Genomic DNA, 16,425 nt, shown 5'->3' on the forward strand with positions numbered 1-16,425 from the left:
AGAAGGAGGGGAGATAGGAGAAGGGGAGGAAGAAGGAGGGGAGATAGGAAGAGGGGAGGAAGAAGGAGGGGAGGTAGGAGAAGGGGAGGAAGAAGGAGGGGAGATAGGAAGAGGGGAGGAAGAAGGAGGGGAGGTAGGAGAAGGGGAGGAAGAAGGAGGGGAGATAGGAAGAGGGGAGGAAGAAGGAGGGGAGGTATGAGAAGGGGAGGAAGAAGGAGGGGAGGTAGGAGGAGGGGAGGAATGCGAGGGTGGTACATAGTAAGAAAAGAAGAAGTGAGAGACAGTTTGAAAGGGAAACTTCCCCCTCAGTGTTTAGAAGCTACAATTTGTTTAGGCAGAGCTCCCTAGTGCATGTAACGTCTGATACACATGTTTTCATTATTAATGTAGGTGTTATTACACATTGTTTGCATCCCAACTGACACACTATTCCCTAATAGCGCACCTCCTTTGACCAGGTAGTGCACATTATAAGGAATAGAGCACAAATTGAGACACTACCATCATCTGCACTTATTTGTCAGAGCAGTTGACCTGCTGTTGTGTTCTGACATGTGGTGATATTCTATTGGTGGGGTCAGTAGGTGGTGATATTCTATTGGTGGGGTCAGTAGATGGTGACATTCTATTGGTGGGGTCAGTAGATGGTGATATTCTATTGGTGGGGTCAGTAGGTGGTGATATTCTATTGGTGGGGTCAGTAGATGGTGATGTTCTATTGGTGGGGTCAGTAGATGGTGATATTCTATTGGTGGGGTCAGTAGATGGTGATATTCTATTGGTGGGGTCAGTAGATGGTGATATTCTATTGGTGGGGTCAGTAGATGGTGATATTCTATTGGTGGGGTCAGTAGGTGGTGATATTCTATTGGTGGGGTCAGTAGATGGTGATGTTCTATTGGTGGGGTCAGTAGATGGTGATATTCTATTGGTGGGGTCAGTAGATGGTGATATTCTATTGGTGGGGTCAGTAGATGGTGATATTCTATTGGTGGGGTCAGTAGATGGTGATATTCTATTGGTGGGGTCAGTAGATGGTGATATTCTATTGGTGGGGTCAGTAGATGGTGATATTCTATTGGTGGGGTCAGTAGATGGTGATATTCTATTGGTGGGGTCAGTAGATGGTGATATTCTATTGGTGGGGTCAGTAGATGGTGATATTCTATTGGTGGGGTCAGTAGATGGTGATATTCTATTGGTGGGGTCAGTAGATGGTGATATTCTATTGGTGGGGTCAGTAGATGGTTATATTCTATTGGTGGGGTCAGTAGATGGTGATATTCTATTGGTGGGGTCAGTAGATGGTGATATTCTATTGGTGGGGTCAGTAGATGGTGATATTCTATTGGTGGGGTCAGTAGATGGTGATATTCTATTGGTGGGTAGATGGTGATATTCTATTGGTCAGTAGATGGTGATATTCTATTGGTGGGGTCAGTAGATGGTGATATTCTATTGGTGGGGTCAGTAGATGGTGATATTCTATAGGTGGGGTCAGTAGATGGTGATATTCTATTGGTGGGGTCAGTAGATGGTGATATTCTATTGGTGGGTAGATGGTGATATTCTATTGGTGGGTAGATGGTGATATTCTATTGGTCAGTAGATGGTTATATTCTATTGGTGGGGTCAGTAGATGGTGATATTCTATTGGTGGGTAGATGATGATATTCTATTGGTGGGGTCAGTAGGTGGTGATATTCTATTGGTGGGGTCAGTAGATGGTTATATTCTATTGGTGGGGTCAGTAGATGGTGATATTCTATTGGTGGGGTCAGTAGATGGTGATATTCTATTGGTGGGTAGATGGTGATATTCTATTGGTCAGTAGATGGTGATATTCTATTGGTGGGTAGATGATGATATTCTATTGGTGGGGTCAGTAGATGGTGATATTCTATTGGTGGGGTCAGTAGATGGTGATATTCTATTGGTGGGGTCAGTAGATGGTGATATTCTATTGGTGGGGTCAGTAGATGGTGATATTCTATTGGTGGGTAGGTGGTGATATTCTATTGGTGGGGTCAGTAGATGGTGATATTCTATTGGTGGGGTCAGTAGATGGTGATATTCTATTGGTGGGGTCAGTAGATGGTGATATTCTATTGGTGGGGTCAGTAGATGGTGATATTCTATTGGTGGGGTCAGTAGATGGTGATATTCTATTGGTGGGGTCAGTAGATGGTGATATTCTATTGGTGGGTAGATGGTGATATTCTATTGGTCAGTAGATGGTGATATTCTATTGGTGGGTAGATGGTGATATTCTATTGGTGGGGTCAGTAGATGGTGATATTCTATTGGTGGGGTCAGTAGATGGTGATATTCTATTGGTGGGGTCAGTAGGTGGTGATATTCTATTGGTGGGGTCAGTAGATGGTGATATTCTATTGGTGGGGTCAGTAGATGGTGATATTCTATTGGTGGGGTCAGTAGGTGGTGATATTCTATTGGTGGGGTCAGTAGGTGGTGATATTCTATTGGTGGGGTCAGTAGATGGTGATATTCTATTGGTGGGGTCAGTAGATGGTGATATTCTATTGGTGGGGTCAGTAGATGGTGATATTCTATTGGTGGGGTCAGTAGATGGTGATATTCTATTGGTGGGGTCAGTAGATGGTGATATTCTATTGGTGGGGTCAGTAGGTGGTGATATTCTATTGGTGGGTAGATGGTGATATTCTATTGGTGGGTAGATGGTGATATTCTATTGGTGGGTAGATGGTGATATTCTATTGGTGGGTTGTTGACAGCTCGTGGTAACATTCTGAGTGATGTAATGGAAACAGGTTTAGACCCATGAGATCTGAGAATACACACATCCATCCTGCAATGTATTGACAGTACACACACACACACACACACACACATTATGTTCAATCACATCCTTCTGGGCTTCATCACATCTCCTTTTTGACCTGCTCTATCAGTCATTGTGGAAGCAGACAGTGCTTACAGCACAAGGTAATGTCACGTGAGGGGAATTTCTCCATTTACAATGTAACGTGGTTTCAGACCTTGTTGAAAAAAACACCATATATAGTGCAATCTATTACTATCAATCGTGTCTTGTGTGTGTAGAATCCATTGTGTTCACTGTCCCAGCTAAGAAATCAGGACAGGGTCTGTTTCAGTCTAGGAGTGCTTATCAGTCCCCAGCATCCCATGTTATATTTTGTGTTATGATCTGAAAGACACAACTGATCCCAGATCAGCACTCTGAGTCTCTTTTTGAATACCGGCTTAATTAAAGAGGAGACAGACACACCACGTAATAATCAAATAATCTAAAATCACTTTATTCATTTTTAAGTTAGTTAAAAGACAACAAAAAAAAAACATCAGAACCACAATCTGCTTAAAAAAAGAGCAGTTTTTAAAGAAAGAATTACAACATGAGGCTTGTGTCATTACTGTCAATGAATGGCAAATGAAGAGGTAGAGAAGTTAGGCTCATCACTGGAGGAATGACGCCTATTGGAATGTATTTCAACGAGTCATAAAACTCTGCAGTCCTGCTCCTCCCGCCTAAAAGTTTATCAAATATACAAGCAGCAAAAAAAACTATGGAGGACATTAACTTTCCCCAAGTTGGACGATTCTGGTTTACAGTCTTTTTAAAATCAGAAAATCTTTTTTTTTTTAAAAACAGAATTTCTTGAAAATCTTGGGATTTTAGGGAAAGTTACCAGAAATTTCTAAACCTAGCGGCAGTCATGGTACTCTATTCCCAAAACAGATCAACCAATGTTTTCATTTTCACTGTCACTTTATGCAAATGGTGGAGGACATTGGAGAGAGAGACAGACAGAGAGAGAGAGAGAGAGAGAGAGCGAGAGAGAGAGAGAGAGACAGACAGACAGAGAGACAGACAGACAGAGAGAGAGAGAGACAGACAGACAGACAGAGACAGAGAGAGACAGACTACTGAACGTACTGAGTGAAGACGTGAAAACAGACCAGACAGTAGTAGTAGTATAGTTCCTCCTCACACACTGACAGACAAAAGGGCTGTTCATTGGGATTATACTACCTATACTATATACTACCTATACTATATACTACCTATACTATATACTACCGTTCAAAGGTTTGAGGTCACTGAGAAATGTCCTTGTTTTTGAAAGAAAAACACTTTTTTTTGTCCATTAAAATAACATCAAATTGATAAGAAATACAGTGTAGACATTGTTAATGTTGTAAATGACTATTGTAGCTGGAAACTGCTGATTTTTAATTGAATATCTACATAGACGTACAGAGGCCCATTATCAGCAACCATCACTCCTGTGTTCCAATGGAATATCTACATAGACGTACAGAGGCCCATTATCAGCAACCATCACTCCTGTGTTCCAATGGAATATCTACATAGACGTACAGAGGCCCATTATCAGCAACCATCACTCCTCTGTTCCAATGGAATATCTACATAGGCTACAGAGGCCCATTATCAGCAACCATCACTCCTGTGTTCCAATGGAATATCTACATAGACGTACAGAGGCCCATTATCAGCAACCATAACTCCTGTGTTCCAATGGCACATTGTGTTAGCTAAACCAAGTGTAGCATTTTAAAAGGCTAATTGATCATTAGAAATACCTAGATTAGTTGAGTATCTGGAGCATCAGCATTTGTGGGTTCGATTACAGGCTCAAAATGGCCAGAAACAAAGAACTTTCTTCTGACATTTTTTAGTCTATTCTTGTTCTGAGAAATGAAGGCTATTCCATGTGAGAAATTGCCAAGAATCTGAAGATCTCATACAACACTGTGTACTACTCCCTTCACAGAACTGGCTCTAACCAGAATAGAAAGAGGACTGGGAGGCCCCGGTGCACAACTGAGCAAGAGGACAAGTACATTAGAGTGTCTAGTTTGAGAAACGGCCGGCTCACAAGTCCTCAACTGGCAGCTTCATTAAATAGTACCCCCAAAACACTGCACTGCAACAGTGAGGAGGCGACTCCGGGATGCTGGCCTTTTAGGCAGAGTTGCAAAGAAAAAGCCATATCTCAGACTGGCCAATAAAAATAAAATATTAAGATGGGCAAAAGAACACAGACACTGGACAGAGAAAGATTGGGGAGAAAAGTCTAAGTTATGTTATGGACAGACGAGTCTAAGTTTGAGGTATTCGGATCATAAAGAAGAACATTTATGAGATCTGTCAAGCATGGTGGAGGCAATGTGATGGTCTCGGGGTGCTTTGGTGGTGGTAAAGTGGGAGATTTGTTCAGGGTAAAGGGGATATTGAAGAAGGAAGGATATCACTCCATTTTGCAACGCCATGACATGCCCTGTGGACGGCGCTTAATTGGAGCCAATTTCCTTCTACAACAGGACAATGACCCAAAGCACAGCGCCAAACTATGCAAGAACTATTTAGGGAAGAAGCAGTCAGAATACCAGCTGTCTCTAATGGAGTGGCCAGCAGTCACCGGATCTCAACCCTATTGAGCTGTTGTGGGAGCAGCTTGACCGTTTGGTACGTAAGAAGTGCCCATCAAGCCAATCCAACGGGTGGGAGGTGCTTCAGGAAGCATGGGGTGAAATCTCTTCAGATTACCTCAAAAACATTTACAACTAGAACGCCAAAAGTCTGCAAGGCTATAATTGCTGCAAACGGAGAATCCTTCTAACAAAAGCAAAGTTTGTCAAAGAGGACACAATTATTATTTCAAGGGAAAAAAATCATTATTTATAACCTTGTTAACGTTTTGACTATTTTTCCTATTTCATTTTGCAACTCATTTCATGTATGTTTTTATGGAAAACAAGGACATTTCTAAGTGACCCCAAACTTTTGAACGGCAGTGTACACGTCTTACGATGTGGTGATTGATACGGCCATCAATAAGTCAGAAGTGGGATAAAGATCGTAAGTCGACTGCTGAAGCCAAGTCACATTAAATTAACGAGACATTTGGCGGATAGATTCAATGGCCGGTAGGTACAACCCATTTGGCGGATAGATTCAATGGCCGGTAGGTACAACCCATTTGGCGGATAGATTCAATGGCCGGTAGGTACAACCCATTTGGCGGATAGATTCAATGGCCGGTAGGTACAACCCATTTGAACTGTTTGAAATAGATGGAATAAACCGGAAGATCTTCATATGATATGAAGGAATTAAAATACATAAACGGAACCTCTGAATAACTATTTGGAGCATCATGATTGGTTAGACTGAGCCGCAGGGGTTGCTGGGTAGTGTTTCCCAAAATCACCAGGTTGTCCAGAAATTCTGGTTGGAGGATTCAGGATTTCCTGCCCCACCCCATCTTGATTCTGGGTCTTTTAACCAGAATTTTCTGAAAATGACCAGAAATATGCAACCCTAACATGTTGACCAGACTGCTTGCGCGCATGCTGACTTTGTCCACCTACACCTGACCAGTGGAAATATCAAAACAAACTCTGAACCAACTATATTAATTTGTGGACAGGTGTATGTCAATTTAGCTAGCTCGCTAGCTCGCTTTCTGTTGTTAGCTAATTTGTCCAGGGATATAAACATTGGGTTATTTTACCTGAAATGCAACAAGGTCCTTCTACTCCTACAATTAATCCACAGATAAAAGGGTCAACCGAGTTAGTTTCTAGTAATCTCTCCTCCTTCATGCTTCTTCTTCTGTGGAGTTTACATGGGTGGATGGCAACCAACTTTAAGGTGCATTACCACCACCCACTGGACTGGAGTGTGTGCACCTCAGTTCATCTTTCAATCACCCACGTGGGTATATGCTCCTAACAACCAATGAGGAGATGGGAGAGGCGGGACTTGCCATTCTAATTTCAGCACCTGGCTACCCAGACGCTCGCTGAGAAACGTGAGCTGTGTTGATGCAATGATTGAATAACATGTACGTGTGTAAATGTATTTTGCATGTCGGTCTGGGTGATGAAATGCCCAGTTTAAACCGTTTCCACAGAGACTCGGCCGTGCAGAGAAAGGCAGTATTACAGTGCATGTCTACAAATAAAAGAGAAACTGAAAAGTGACAAGATTTTACTGTACAGTAACATACTGTATATTTCCACAAAGATACTAAATAAAAAGTTGGTGACTACATTACGTAAATAGTTAATACTTTTTTTTTTCATATGATTAAAAAAACAAAAACTATTGACACAGTATATAGATGGTCCTTAAACAAACCTTAGAAGAAAAAAACATTAAAAATAAAAAGACAACATGAAAAAAAACAAAGAGAAATAAAAATCCTTTGTGTAGTACACAGCTGGCATCGTTTCAGAGGACCTTTGTATCTGCTCAATGCAAGTTCACCAGTCTAGATTCAGTCTTTTTAAATCTTCTTCCTCCTCACACCCTCAGTGGTCTTATCCTTGTGCCTCTAGGGTTATGGGCCCCACCCCACCATGCGGCAACAGCGCCCCCTAGATGTCCCCCTTAGCCTCGTTGTTGTTCATCAGCTCCTTCCTCTGGGCCAGGAAGGGATACATACACTTATCAGCACCCAGGAACCTGTACATACAAACGATGGCCTCGAAGGGCAGGAAGCTGTAGAGAGGAGAGAAAACAGAGGTCAGACACACAACGCTCTTCATTTAGAGACATGAGTTCATTCACAACACACTGGAGAAAGGAGTGGGACTGAGTTCATTCACAACACACTGGAGAAAGGAGTGGGACTGAGTTCATTCACAACACACTGGAGAAAGGAGTGGGACTGAGTTCATTCACAACACACTGGAGAAAGGAGAGAGGAGAGGGACTGAGTTCATTCACAACACACTGGAGAAAGGAGTGGGACTGAGTTCATTCACAACACACTGGAGAAAGGAGAGAGGAGAGGGACTGAGTTCATTCACAACACACTGTAGACAGGAGAGAGGAGAGGAGAGGGACTGAGTTCATTCACAACACACTGGAGAAAGGAGTGGGACTGAGTTCATTCACAACACTGGAGAAAGGAGAGAGGAGAGGGACTGAGTTCATTCACAACACACTGGAGAAAGGAGTGGGACTGAGTTCATTCACAACACACTGGAGAAAGGAGAGGGACTGAGTTCATTCACAACACACTGGAGAAAGGAGAGGGACTGAGTTCATTCACAACACACTGGAGAAAGGAGAGGGACTGAGTTCATTCACAACACACTGTAGAAAGGAGAGGGACTGAGTTCATTCACAACACACTGTAGAAAGGAGAGGGACTGAGTTCATTCACAACACACTGTAGAAAGGAGAGGGACTGAGTTCATTCAGACACTGTAGAAAGGAGAGGGACTGAGTTCATTCAGACACTGTAGAAAGGAGAGGGACTGAGTTCATTCAGACACTGTAGAAAGGAGAGGGACTGAGTTCATTCAGACACTGTAGACAGGAGAGGGACTGAGTTCATTCAGACACTGTAGAAAGGAGAGGGACTGGGTTCATTCAGACACTGTAGAAAGGAGAGGGACTGAGTTCATTCAGACACTGTAGACAGGAGAGGGACTGAGTTCATTCAGACACTGTAGAAAGGAGAGGGACTGGGTTCATTCAGACACTGGTAGAAAGGAGAGGGACTGAGTTCATTCAGATACTGTAGAAAGGAGAGGGACTGAGTTCATTCACAACACACTGTAGAAAGGAGAGGGACTGAGTTCATTCAGACACTGTAGAAAGGAGAGGGACTGAGTTCATTCAGACACTGTAGAAAGGAGAGGGACTGAGTTCATTCAGACACTGTAGACAGGAGAGGGACTGAGTTCATTCAGACACTGTAGAAAGGAGAGGGACTGAGTTCATTCAGACACTGTAGAAAGGAGAGGGACTGAGTTCATTCAGACACTGTAGACAGGAGAGGGACTGAGTTCATTCAGACACTGTAGGAAGGAGAGGGACTGAGTTCATTCAGACACTGTAGAAAGGAGAGGGACTGAGTTCATTCAGACACTGTAGAAAGGAGAGGGACTGAGTTCATTCAGACACTGTAGAAAGGAGAGGGACTGAGTTCATTCAGACACTGTAGAAAGGAGAGGGACTGAGTTCATTCACAACACACTGGAGAAAGGAGAGGGACTGAGTTCATTCAGACACTGTAGAAAGGAGAGGGACTGAGTTCATTCAGACACTGTAGAAAGGAGAGGGACTGAGTTCATTCACAACACACTGGAGAAAGGAGAGGGACTGAGTTCATTCAGACACTGTAGAAAGGAGAGGGACTGAGTTCATTCACAACACACTGGAGACAGGAGAGGGACTGAGTTCATTCATAACACACTGTAGAAAGGAGAGGGACTGAGTTCATTCAGACACTGGAGAAAGGAGAGGGACTGAGTTCATTCAGACACTGGAGAAAGGAGAGGGACTGAGTTCATTCAGACACTGGAGAAAGGAGAGGGACTGAGTTCATTCAGACACTGGAGAAAGGAGAGGGACTGTGTTCATTCAGACACTGTAGAAAGGAGAGGGATGTAGAAAGGGAGGAGAGGGATGTGGAAAGGGAGGAGAGGGATGTAGAAAGAGAGGAGAGGGATGTAGAAAGAGAGGAGAGGGATGTGGAAAGGGAGGAGAGGGATGTAGAAAGAGAGGAATGTGGAAAGAGAGGAGAGGGATGTAGAAAGAGAGGAATGTGGAAAGAGAGGAGAGAGATGTGGAAAGGGAGGAGAGGGATGTGGAAAGAGAGGAGAGAGATGTGGAAAGGGAGGAGAGGGATGTGGAAAGAGAGGAGAGAGATGTGGAAAGGGAGGAGAGGGATGTGGAAAGAGAGGAGAATAGACTAGAGATGGCAACCACCCATTCATGCCAATAAAGCATGTATTTATTAATTGAACTGAGAGAGAGAGAAAGACTGGACTGACCTTTTCATGAAGTTAACCATGTATACTATGCGTGGGGTGCAGATCATAGCCTGATCGGTGAGAATGGCCCTCATAGACTGTGTTACGCAGAACTCTGGCTTCAGGGGAGGCAGGAATGGCTCGATTTCTTTCCTGTACAGACAGGAAGTGGCATAACAGTTAAGAGACACACATAAACACAAGGGGAAAGTGCCCAGGGTGCTATGCAGCAACGTAGTGCAGAGTCTGTACACAACAGACAACCAAGTCTGATCTTATCTAAAACATATCGATATCAACACCAAGAATAGGTCAGTCCACTTACACAGCGGAGGGGGGGAACCATTGTAACTAAAGAGGGGAACAGTATTCACGGTACACCTGTTAGGGGAGGTAGAGAGGGTGTCCCTTGGTTTGGTAGAGCTCTAGGTGAAACACTGACATCGACATACAGGTTAAGGCACTAGTCAACTCCGTAGAACAATGCAGTACACTGAGTGTACAAAACATTAAGAACACCTTCCTAATATTGAGTTGCGCTCCCTTTTGCCAAGTTATAGCTCATTTATAGTCAGCAAATGGGGGAAGTGATTGCTTCCTACAAGAGCACATAAACGTGTATATTTCCAGACATCTCTGAAAAGCCAGAGCTTTTGTTCGGTCTTAAAGGGACAGTGTTGTATTTTAAGAGAGAGGTTTGAATAAGATAAGTAGCCAATTGGCAGAGGTAATTATATAATATTTTGTCTGATTCTCCTGTAATAATGGTTTGGGAATAATTATGCATTTTATTTTGTAAAGTGGTTTCCTGCATCAAACACAACATTTTCAGTCACCTCCTTGTCTGAAGGACAAGTGGATAAGCAGGTTAAAGGTCAAGCCCTGCGTGTCTTTTTCTTCAAAAGTCTGATGGAATGTAGACCTACATGGAACACCACACATTGTCTGCTCCTGTAGTCTGAATGACAGAACAGCTATTTCCATGTTCAAATATTATGGGATGCATTTTCTCCATAGTTTTTGATGGTAGGACACTGCGGAAGGCCCATATTTTGATCAAATAGCCACAGTGACCTACTTGTCCAATGTTTAAAACTGTAACTCAAAGTGGGTACAGCCTCAGTGTTCACAATAAACGCGAGTCACAAGTAGTATTTTCACAACGTTGAAGTTTGCGTCTCAGTAGACGGGAAATTTTCTCCGTGACTGAATTGTTTTTTAAGGAACATTGCTGTTAGCAGTAGGCTCCCTGGTTTCGTTTAATTTAATAATTTAAATAATTTAATTTAATTATTAACCTCCAACGTATATTTAAATAGCCATTTAAATGCTAAGTGATAAAGCACTACGAAAATGTTATCAATCACGTTCTGATTCATTGATTTGAGAGGAATATTTGATTGATTATTTGATTGATTGGTTGAATGATTGATTGATTGATTATTTGATTGATTGATTGATTATTTGATTGATTGATTATTTGATTGATGGATGTCTCACCTTATCCTGCAGCCTTTGAACATGCCCGTGTCCACCAGGTAGGGACACACCAGCGTCATCTTAATGCCGTCCTTATCCGAAGCCTTGATCTCGTGGCTCAGCGACTCGTGGAAGCCGATGGCCCCGAATTTACTGGCGCAGTAATCCTATAGGGGGTCATGAGAGGAAAAGGTGTCCCTGTTAAATCCTGTGTACCTATCACACCGGAGTAAAGACAGTCGTAGAATTACACTGGAATAGAATGGGCGTCGGGATTGGGTTGGGTTATGCGCTGGGATTGGGTTATGGGCTGGGATTGGATTGGGTTATGGGTTGGGATTGGGTTATGGGCTGGGATTGGGTTATGGGCTGGGATTGGGTTATGGGCTGGGATTGGATTGGGTTATGGGTTGGGATTGGGTTATGGGCTGGGATTGGATTGGGTTATGGGTTGGGATTGGGTTATGGGCTGGGATTGGGTTATGGGCTGGGATTGGATTGGGTTATGGGTTGGGATTGGGTTATGGGCTGGGATTGGATTGGGTTATGGGCTGGGATTGGATTGGGTTATGGGCTGGGATTGGATTGGGTTATGGGCTGGGATTGGGTTATGGGCTGGGATTGGGTTATGGGCTGGGATTGGGTTATGGGCTGGGATTGGGTTGGGATTGGGTTGGGTTATGGGTTGGGATTGGGTTGGGTTATGGGCTGGGATTGGGTTGGGTTGTGGTTGGATTGATTTATGAGGCGGGGAGGGTTTGATGGTTTGCCGGGGGCCTAATCTTCAAAAGCAGCTTGGGCAAACCCAGAGAGGATAAAGGAGATGAGACTGTGCCCACGTGACATGCCTGCCAAACTATGGTTCCTAAATGAATAGTCCCTCCTGCCTTAAAATCACATTCAATTTCTATGAAGTATTATAGGTTAAAACCTTGACTGTGCTCCAGTCCCTTTGAAGAGAGACTTAATGGTTATGGATGAGTTCCCGCCTGTGCAACAACAGCTAGGAAAACAAAAGACAATGGGGTAGCGGTGCCTAAAGACAGAATGAAAATGACACCACTCTGGAATGGAGAGAGAGAGAGTGAAAGGGAGTCCATGTGTTCTAGAATATTAAAGAAGCATTCTAGAAGGCTTCTCTGGAACACACAACAGAGAGTGACAGCTACAGCCACTCTTCTTATTGTCCCCGGGACAAATGACCACATCAAATCCTTTTAACACTGACTCAGATAACACACAAAAAGAAACAGTGAGGGGCCTGGACGAAAGATGACCCCCCCCCACACACACAAAAAAAAAAGTGAAAACAAAGTCCCCTCCATTTAGAGTGAATTGGCTGTGATGTGAATACTGAGAGAGCTGCGATGGTTTCACAAAGAACCTGATGAAGATGTCTCCCTCCCACGGAGACATGTCAGCCTGTTCTTCACTCAGAGCCAAGGGCCCTATGGGCCCAGCCCCAGACCCCCCCAGCTGCAAACAGAGGGCCCCATAACAGGCCCCCCCAGCTACAGACAGAGGGCCTTGTAACCGGTAAGAGGGCCCCGTAACAGGCGCCCACGCCCAGACCCCCCCAAGCTATAGACAGTGGGCGCCGTAACAGGCCCCCTAGACCCCCCGAACTACAGACAGAAGGCCCCGTAACAGGCCCCCAGACCCCCTACTATAGACAGAGGGCCCCGTAACAGGCCCCCAGACCCCCTACTATAGACAGAGGGCCCCGTAACAGGCCCCCAGACCCCCAAACTATAGACAGAGGGCCTCGTAACAGGCCCCCAGACACCCCCAAACTATAGACAGAGGGCCCCGTAACAGGCCCCCAGACCTCCCCAAACTATAGACAGAGGGCCCCGTAACAGGCGCCCATGCCCAGACCCCCAAGCTATAGACAGAGGGCCCCGTAACAGGCCCCCAGACCCCCCTACAATAGACAGAGGGCCCCAAAGCTCATCTCTGTTCTTTAAATTTCCAGAGTTGGGGGGAATAATATGAGAAAGGCGAATATCTGTGTCTCTCTGTGTCTCTCTGTGTGTCTCTCTGTCTCTGTGTGTCTCTCTGTCTCTGTGTGTCTCTCTGTCTCTGTGTGTCTCTCTGTCTCTGTGTGTCTCTCTGTCTCTGTGTGTCTCTCTGTCTCTGTGTGTCTCTCTGTCTCTGTGTGTCTCTCTGTCTCTGTGTGTACTACATAGTACTACTAACTAACCAAGAGAGAGAGTCTCCATCACGGGTAGTAAACTCACCTCCACACCAGCTGTGCTGAACAGCCCCAGAGAGCTGGCAACCGTCACAATGTGGCCGTGGTTCAGCTCCAACATCTTGGGAAGGAATGCCTTGGTGGTCTATAGGAAAGAGAAAAGAGGGGGAAGGAGGGAAAAAAAGAGAGGAAGGTTAGTTTACTGGTGCAGTTTGTCTCTGCCAAAACCCTTTGATCCTCTTTCTGTTTCTCTCTCTCCCTCTCTCTCTCACTCCCGCTCTCTCCCTCACTCCCGCTCTCTCCCTCTCTTTCTCTCTCGCCCTCTCCCTCTCACTCTCTTCTCCCTCTCTTCTCCCTCTCTTCTCCCTCTCTTCTCCCTCTCTTCTCCCTCTCTTCTCCCTCTCTTCTCCCTCTCTTCTCCCTCTCTTCTCCCTCTCTTCTCCCTCTCTTCTCCCTCTCTTCTCTCTCACTCTCACTCTCTCTCCCTCCCTCTCTCTCACTCTCTCTCCCTCCCTCCCTCTCCCTCCCGCTCTCTCCCTCTCTCTGCATCACCATGGAGAAGAGAGGGAGACTTTTTGACAGACAAACAGAGGGAAAAACAGGAGAGAACGAGGGAGAGAGAGCACACCACAGAGAAGAGAGATGGTTTACTGTATGAGTCTGTTCTTTCCCACACAGATCCAGTACCCAGCGCTGTGCCCAGCTCTAAAGACCCGCTGACAGAACCAATCACAGGTCCCCGTTCACTCACCATGGACCACAATGCAATTCAACCGCTGTCCACCGACTGCCCTCTGTGCTGCCCAAGCGGAACAATACTCAAAGTGATAGGAGAGAGTGATAGGAGAGAGAAAGTGATGAGAGAGAGGGGGAGAGGGAGAGAGAAAGTGATAGGAGAGAGAGAGAGAGAGAAAAAGTGATAGGAGAGAGAGAGAGAGAGAGAAAGTGATAGGAGAGAGAGAGAAAGAGAGATAGTGATAGGAGAGAGAGAGAGAGAAAGAGTGAGAGGTGTGTATCCCAAATTGCACATTATTTCCTACATAGTGCCCTACTTTTGACCAGAGCCCTTTGGCCTTCCCTCTAATGGTTAACATAAAAATGTAAGAAGGATTAAGCTGATTCTAGATCTGTGCCTTACTGAAACTTCTATCTACCGGGATCGGTGAGAAACATAACACAGAGAGATGGAAGACCAACACTGAGAGAGATGGAAGACCAACACTGCGAGAGATGGAAGACCAACACTGCGAGAGATGGAAGACCAACACTGAGGGAGATGGAAGACTAACACTGGGGGAGAATGAAGACTAACACTGAGAGAGATTGAAGACCAACACTGGGGGAGATGGAAGACTAACACTGAGAGAGATGGAAGACCAACACTGGGGGAGATGGAAGACTAACACTGAGGGAGAATGAAGACTAACATTGAGAGAGATTGAAGACCAACACTGAGGGAGAATGAAGACCAACACTGAGGGAGATTGAAGACCAACACTGAGGGAGATTGAAGACCAACACTGAGAGAGATGGAAGACCAACACTGGGGGAGATGGAAGACTAACACTGGGGGAGATGGAAGACTAACACTGGGGGAGATGGAAGACTAACATTGAGAGAGATTGAAGACTAACACTGGGGGAGAATGAAGACTAACACTGGGGGAGATTGAAGACCAACACTGAGGGAGATTGAAGACCAACACTGAGGGAGATTGAAGACCAACACTGAGGGAGATTGAAGACCAACACTGAGGGAGATTGAAGACCAACACTGAGGGAGATTGAAGACCAACACTGAGGGAGATTGAAGACCAACACTGAGGGAGATTGAAGACTAGGGAGGGCCTAACAGTGCTAACTTCACTTAGACCTGAGGTGTTGGTGTCGAGGAGGAATAACAACAGAACAACTTTCTGCTATGCTTTATCTTGGCCAGGTCGCAGTTGTAAATGAGAACTTGTTCTCAACTGGCCTACCTGGTTAAATAAAGGTGACTTTTTAAAAATTTTAAATAACATGTTATGGTGTTAAATTGCACCTGCCCCATATATAAATATATATATATATAACAATGTTTTATTATCACATTCGGTGTTGTATTACAGAGTCAACCATAGTAGTACTTTGTTGGTTGAGGATTGTCCTGTAGAAACAGAGAAGTCAAGAGAAACACACGGACAGAGTTCTAAACATACCCTGAAGGAGTTCCGTTCACAGAGACAGAGAAAAGAGAGAGAGAGACAGGAAAAGAGAGAGAGAGACAGGGAGAGACAGAGAAAAGAGCGAGAGAGACAGAGAAAAGAGAGAGAGAGACAGGGAGAGACAGAGAGAGAGAGACAGGGAGAGACAGAGAGAGAGAGACAGAGAGAGAGACAGAGAGAGACAGAGAGAGAGACAGAGAGAGACAGAGAGAGACAGGGAGAGACAGAGAAAGAGCGAGAGAGACAGAGAAAGAGAGAGAGAGACAGGGAGACAGAGAGAGAGAGACAGGAGAGAGACAGAGAAAAGAGACAGAGAGAGGGAGAGACAGAGAGAGAGAGACAGAGGAGAGACAGAGAGAGAGAGACAGAGAGAGACAGACAGAGAGAGAGAGACAGAGAGAGAGACAGAGAGAGAGAGAGACAGAGAGAGACAGAGAGAGACAGGAGAGACAGAGAGAGACAGAGAGAGACAGAGAGAGACAGGGAGAGACAGGGAAAAGAGAGAGAGAGACAGGGAGAGACAGAGAAAAGAGAGAGAGACAGGGAGAGACAGAGAAAAGAGGGAGAGACAGGGAAAAAGAGAGAGAGACAGGGAGAGACAGAGAAAGACAGAGAGAGACAGAGAGAGACAGAGAGAGACAGAGAGAGACAGAGAGAGACAGAGAGAGACAGGGAGAGACAGGGAGAGAGAGGGAGAGAGAGAGACATGGAGAGACAGTGAGAGAGAGACAGGGAGAGACAGAGAAAA

The 16,425-nt window shown here is 44.9% G+C and overlaps 1 protein-coding gene across 1 annotated transcript in view; it reads right to left on the bottom strand.

Moving 5' to 3' along the window:
* Nucleotides 1–3,275: 3,275 nt before the first annotated feature.
* The window catches only part of LOC115124298 (retinol dehydrogenase 10-A), a 34,988-nt gene continuing 21,838 nt past the window's right edge, over nt 3,276–16,425 (bottom strand). The window contains exons 3-6 of the mRNA XM_065019229.1: nt 13,521–13,619; nt 11,302–11,447; nt 9,823–9,954; nt 3,276–7,534 (exon numbers count right to left, since the gene is read on the bottom strand). Of these exons, the coding sequence (XP_064875301.1) occupies nt 7,411–7,534; nt 9,823–9,954; nt 11,302–11,447; nt 13,521–13,619 (501 nt within the window). The 3' untranslated portion in view covers nt 3,276–7,410. The remainder of the gene's footprint in view (nt 7,535–9,822; nt 9,955–11,301; nt 11,448–13,520; nt 13,620–16,425) is intronic.

This window comes from Oncorhynchus nerka, linkage group LG6, assembly GCF_034236695.1.
Source record: "Oncorhynchus nerka isolate Pitt River linkage group LG6, Oner_Uvic_2.0, whole genome shotgun sequence".
Taxonomy (NCBI): domain Eukaryota; kingdom Metazoa; phylum Chordata; class Actinopteri; order Salmoniformes; family Salmonidae; genus Oncorhynchus; species Oncorhynchus nerka.